The 5593-nt window shown below is 57.1% G+C and overlaps 1 protein-coding gene across 1 annotated transcript; it reads right to left on the bottom strand.

The window, feature by feature from the left end:
* Positions 1-290: 290 nt before the first annotated feature.
* LOC119318499 (FT-interacting protein 3-like) lies at positions 291-3898 on the bottom strand. Its single transcript, XM_037593072.1, has one exon. The coding sequence runs from the start codon at positions 3717-3719 to the stop codon at positions 684-686; it is 3036 nt and encodes a 1011-aa protein (XP_037448969.1). The 5' UTR covers positions 3720-3898; the 3' UTR covers positions 291-683.
* Between the last annotated feature and the right edge of the window lie 1695 nt (positions 3899-5593).

Genomic DNA, 5593 nt, shown 5'->3' with positions numbered 1-5593 from the left:
GGATAACAACAGACAGGGTAGATTAGATTAAACCTTGTTGCCTCACCAACTAATCAATCATCACCACAAAGACCAACTGAACTCATTCTTTGCACAACTGAAACTGGGGCTACATGAACAGCACCTCTCCCCCACACTGAGCTGCTCAGCTCGCAACAGTAGCACCATAAAAAGCACCAAGCCTTCTACTCTGCTACAGCTAAAATCAACACATCATCATCACATGGATTAACAGCATATTGAACTTACTCATCCTTTCATCAACAATCATCGTCGCATAATAGATTAACTCTTTTTTCGACAAAGACATAATAGATTTAGGGTTGACTGCCATCTACTGAAACTTAGTCCTTGCACAAGTGAAACTGGAACTACAAGAAGGCTGATATGCTTAGCCACAAGTCTTGTGCTACTTCTACTGCAGTACTGCTGCTGCCACGAAGCAGCAGAATACATTAACTACTAACACTAACAGCAATTAAGCTAAGCAACCTTTGAAGCATGCCAGGCACCACCTGCAGCAAGCAAGCAAGCAAGTTTGTTTCTTGCTAGAAACCTTTGAAGCATCATCCACCTAATTCCCTCCAAAATAACCACTAACTGAATCGGTCACCAGGTTAATTAGTTACCCATTTTGCAGCCAACTTCAGACAAGGAATGCCACCTGAATGAAGATGGGATGATCAGAGCAGGATGTCGGCCTTGGATGGCAGCCTCCGGAAGAAGTTCATGAGCGGGGACGGCATCCGGCTGCGGAACCTCGGCGGGCGCATGGCGTAGAGGCCCCACAGCCCGACCAGCAGCTTCATCGGCACGGCGTAGGCGATGACCGCAGCAGCGACGCAGGCGACGGAGAAGAGCATCGTCGCCCTCGGGTCGCGCCAGCTGAGCACCGCCTGCATCCGCTCGCCCTGCGTCGCGATGTCGCCCACCACCGTCTGCACCCTCCCGGCCACGCTGCGGAGGCGGTCGTACCTGAAGCGCACCACGTCGCCGCGGCTCGACGGGAACGTGTCGAACTCCTCGTCCAGCTCGTCCACGGTGGCCGCGTCCGCGTGGGACAGCCGCATGTCCATGTGCGGCGGGTGCCTCGGGCGCACGCGGTAGCGCCACAGCCCGGTGAAGGCCATCACCAGGAAGGCCGTCGGCAGGATCAGCTCCGGCATCAGGACGAACACCAGGAACGTGAAGACGGCGACGCATGAGTGCACCGGGTAGTGCCAGGAGCGAACCAGCTCGAACCACCGGCCAACCGCCATCACGCCGGAGAGCACGGAGACGAGGCGGAAGAAGTTGGCCTTGCTGCGCCGCATGCTCCACAGATGTGAGCGGTGGTCCAGCATGTACTCGACGACCTCCTTGCCGAGCGGCGGCTCGGTGCGGCCGAGCCGGGCGGCGACGACGCTCGTGGCCTGGAACCGCAGGCTCTCGACCTGCCGCACCAGCAGCGGCTCGACGTAGTGCATCTTGGGGAGCATCGGGCGGGCATAGGCATGGTACATGTTGCCGGCATTGCTGGAGCAGAAGCGCACGGCCAGGTGGAGCTCCCCCATCTTCTTGACACCGGACGGATGCAGCATGAGCAGAGGGTAGGCATGAGTGTACACCCTGTCGGTCTCCAGTGTCGAGAGCCTGATGCGGACCTTGCCGATGCAGTTGTCACGGACAGCCACCGTGGTGTTGTTCCCAGGCGCCGGCTTGTCGACATGGCAGTTGTCGAAGACGCCGACGGTGATGACGGTGCAGGGGTCGAACACCTCCCAGGTGTACTGCTCGTTCCACCGGGGGCACACCGAGTCGACGACGGTGCGCGTGCGGATCCACTTCTGCCCATACTTTGCGACGCAGTAGGAATCCGCCGTGGCGCCCCTGCCATCGGCCCGGCCCTTCATCGGTGTCAGACCAGTGGCACCCAGCACGCCGAGCTCGAGCACCCCGACATGCGGGTACCACAGCTGCTTGGCCGTCGGCCGGAGATCGCTGCTGTACGCCGTTGCTTCATCCAGAACATGGTAGCCGCCGTCGAGACTTAGCCGGAGATGCACCCGGCTCCCGAACCTGCTGTTCGGACTGTTGACGGCGACATTGCCGCCGCCGGCGCCGCGCTCCAGCCCGAACCACCTGGAGACAACAAGCTTCTCATCCCAGCGCCTCTCGATGGCAGTCACCGGGACGACGAGGCGGCCGAGGATGTCATCCCTGCCCGGCGACACATGATCCTCCAGAGAGACCACCAAGAACTCCTCGAATGGCTCGGCAACCACAAACATCAGGTCTTCGTTCCAGAACGGGTTCGTCGGGCCCCGGTTCGCCATGATCGGCGACGCTCGTGTGCGCAGCATCTGGCTCCCGATCTGCGCGCGCACGAAGAGCTCCGGGTACCGGCCCATCGCCATGGGCCCCTTGTCCATGGGAAGCAGGTCCTGCGCCTCGATGACGGACACACGGAGGTACCACAGCTTGGGGGCGACGTAGACCTTGGACTTGATGGATCCCAGGGGGCCGTGGCCCTGGACGCCGGCGGCCTTGGAGTGCCACGCCTCGGCGAAGGCCTCGTCGGCCTGGGTGCCGTACCACACGGCGACCATCACCTCCACGCTGCCGCGCTCGCCCTTGCGGTCCTCCATGGCGTACCACTGCGGCGCCAGCGTGCTGTCCGGCGGCGCGCGGCGGGGCACCTCGGAGAGGTCGAACCAGATGCGGCCGACGTGGTCGTCGCTGCCGCGGGCGCGCACGAACACCTCCACGAAGGAGGACTGGATGGTCTCCTTGGAGAAGGCGAAGACCTGGTCCCACTGGTGCGCGGCGGCCGGCGGCGTGACGCCGCGGTAGTTCCCGAGCTTGACCTCCGCGACGGCCTCGCCGGGCGTCGCCACGCCGCGCGCGCGCACCACGCGCACGTACAGGTACTGCATCTGCTCGACCAGGTCGTAGGTGGCGCTGGCCTTGTCGGCCGTCAGGCCGCCGCCGAGGTGGGGACGCGTCTCCTTGAGGGAGAAGTCCGCGGGGCCGCCGGGGAACATGCCGGGCACGGGGTAGTGGTCGGCGAGCATCACCGGCTTCATGGCCGCCGGCTGCGGCTGCGGCAAGACCTCCATGGGCTGCTGCGGCTGCTGCTGTTGCGTCTGATGCGGCCGCGCGGCCACCACCGGCTGCTGGCGCTGGCGCTGGCGCTGGTGCTGCTGCTGCTGCTGCTGCTTCTTGCCCCCATTCACGGGCGGCGCGGCGACCACCTCGGGGCCAGTCACCACCACCTTGGCCGCCTTCTCCTGCTTGCCCTTGGCGACCATCTCGCCGGCCGCGGCGCCGGCGCGGTAAATCTTGAGCGTGATCTCGCCGCGGATATGCGAGAAGAGGCTCCGCTTCTCGAGCGTGAAGAGCTGCGGCACGACGGGCTCCCCTGGCGCGGGCACGCCGGCGGCCGGGACGCGCACCTTGCCGAGGAAGTTGCGGCCGTGGGGGCTGTTCCCAGAAGAGGCGGCGCGGTCGTTGTAGACGCCGACGTCGATGGCGCGGTAGGGGAGGTCGTCGGGGTCGGCGACGGGGAAGACGAGGCGCTCGTTCCAGACGGGGTTGAGCTCCCTGGGGCGCGGCCGGGTGCGGCGCTTCTGGTGCTCGAACTCCACCTCCACGTAGGCCGAGGAGGAGCCCTGGCCGTCCTTGGGCATCAGGTTGTGCGCCGCCACCACCTCCACCACCAGCTTCTCCGCCTTGGCCATCCCCAAGATTCAAACTCGCTCGGAGAACAGAGGAGGGAGGAGGGAGGGGGGTGGAAAGAGTGGGCTGGTCTATGCGGGGAACGAGGAGGGGGAGGCGGGCGCGCGTGGTGGAATCTCCATCATCGCAGTCGATGGGGGCGAGGGGATGAGGGCGAGGTGGGTTCTGCTGCTGCTGCTCTGCTCGCTGCCGCAGCTCGGGTGGTGGTGGTGCTTTGCTGCTCTTGGGTCGGGTGGCCGTGGCTTTGGGTGGTTTTTGAGGCGGGGGTTTTGGCGTTTGGGTTTGCTCCGCTCGCCTGGCGATTCTTTTGGAATTGGAAAAAGAAGTCGTCTTTGATGGAGTGAGCCGGATAAGGAGGGATTTTGATCTACGAATTAAACCAGCAAAATTAATTCATCAATTACCTGCCAAGATTTGATAGTAACAGGCCTAACGGCTAAGTACTCATGGGTGAAAAAGTCAGCCTCCTGTTATCTCTTCTTCCCTTTATCGTTAAAAATAGTTTGCAAAATTTCAGTAGTTGTAACATAAAAATGTATCTTTTTTGCAAAGTAGATCTTATCATTAACTAAGTGAATTACGATAGTTATGTTTTTTCTAGTTTATCAATCTTTTTGCCAACGGTTATCCTACATGGCTTCACGACAAAAAGTTTAATAATCACTCTGGTGTATCTTTCATCACAATTGCAATTTATGTATTCTAGCAATTGTTGTAGTATCGTTTTAAGTCTTTTGTTTTTCTCTGACGCTAGAAGTGGAGTCATTAAATCTAAAAGCCTAAATTCAATGAACAAAACAAAAGGGGAGTGCTACGCGTCCGCCGGGCGACCTTTTCAAAAAGATCGGCCCGGTCACGACCCGTTGGATCTGGTGTGTGGAGTGCGCCTTCATCATTGCAACAGATGTATTGTTACAGAACTACTTCCACAACATAGGTCTTGTTACAGAATTTGTTTGCAACGACGGTTTTGTTGAAAAAAGATTGTAATTTTTTTTTGCAACTCGGGTCTTGTAGCAGAAAATTTCTGCAACAAAGGTTTTGCTGCAAAACACAAATCCCGTTGTAGAGCATTGCAATACCACATATATTTCAGAAGCATGGCCCTTGTTGCAGAAAAGCGTGTCCGACTAAGGGCCGCATACGAGCCTTCACTTGGACACGTCGAGGCAGCCGTTGCAATCCGCGGGATGATGGTAAACGTTTCCCATTGTTTTTTATTTATTGTCTTGATGATTACCAACCGGGCGCTGCTATTATTGAGTGGTCAAGTATCACCCGGTAGCATTGCAACATATGTCGTGTTCCAAAAAATTTCTGCAACAGAGGTTATGTTGTAGAAAATTTTACAGCATAGGCCAAGTTGCAGATTTTTTTTGCAAAAGGTCTTGTTATAGTTTCTTTTTCTTGCAATTGAGGTCTTGTCTCAAAAAAATTCGTGACAAAAGTCTTCTTACAGAAGTCGGGAAATTTGCAAACAAAAATTGCAACAAAGGTCTTGTTGCAGAATTATTCTGCAACGGAAGTCTTGTTGCAGAAATTAATAGTCTTTTCACAATCGATGTCCGTGCGAACCGAGGCCCCGCAACTATTCCTGGGTGAGACGAGAGCGATAGGATCGTGATTTCTAGGGAGGGAAAGGTGGACAACGGGCAGGGCCACATGGACACGTGGTAGACAACGAAGACGGTTGACGTTTCGGAGCGATCCGCCGGTGGATACTAATTATTTCCCAAAAAAACAAGCTGGTTAATTGAAAAACATCAATGAATGTGCAGATCCTATTTAAAGAAGGTAACTATGGATATAATTTCTTACTTTTCCAAGGCCGAGTTATCCAAAAAAAGAAAGCTTAATGTCACCCTGGTGTACACGC

Source organism: Triticum dicoccoides, chromosome 6A (genome assembly GCF_002162155.2).
Source record: "Triticum dicoccoides isolate Atlit2015 ecotype Zavitan chromosome 6A, WEW_v2.0, whole genome shotgun sequence".
Taxonomy (NCBI): domain Eukaryota; kingdom Viridiplantae; phylum Streptophyta; class Magnoliopsida; order Poales; family Poaceae; genus Triticum; species Triticum dicoccoides.
Note: the sequence above shows the minus strand (reverse complement) of the source record. Positions and strands in the feature narration are given on the sequence as shown.

Excerpts from the sequence above, each read along its gene's own strand:
- LOC119318499 (XM_037593072.1), bottom strand. The coding sequence starts at position 3,719 with ATGGCCAAGGCGGAGAAGCTGGTGGTGGAGGTGGTGGCGGCGCACAAC.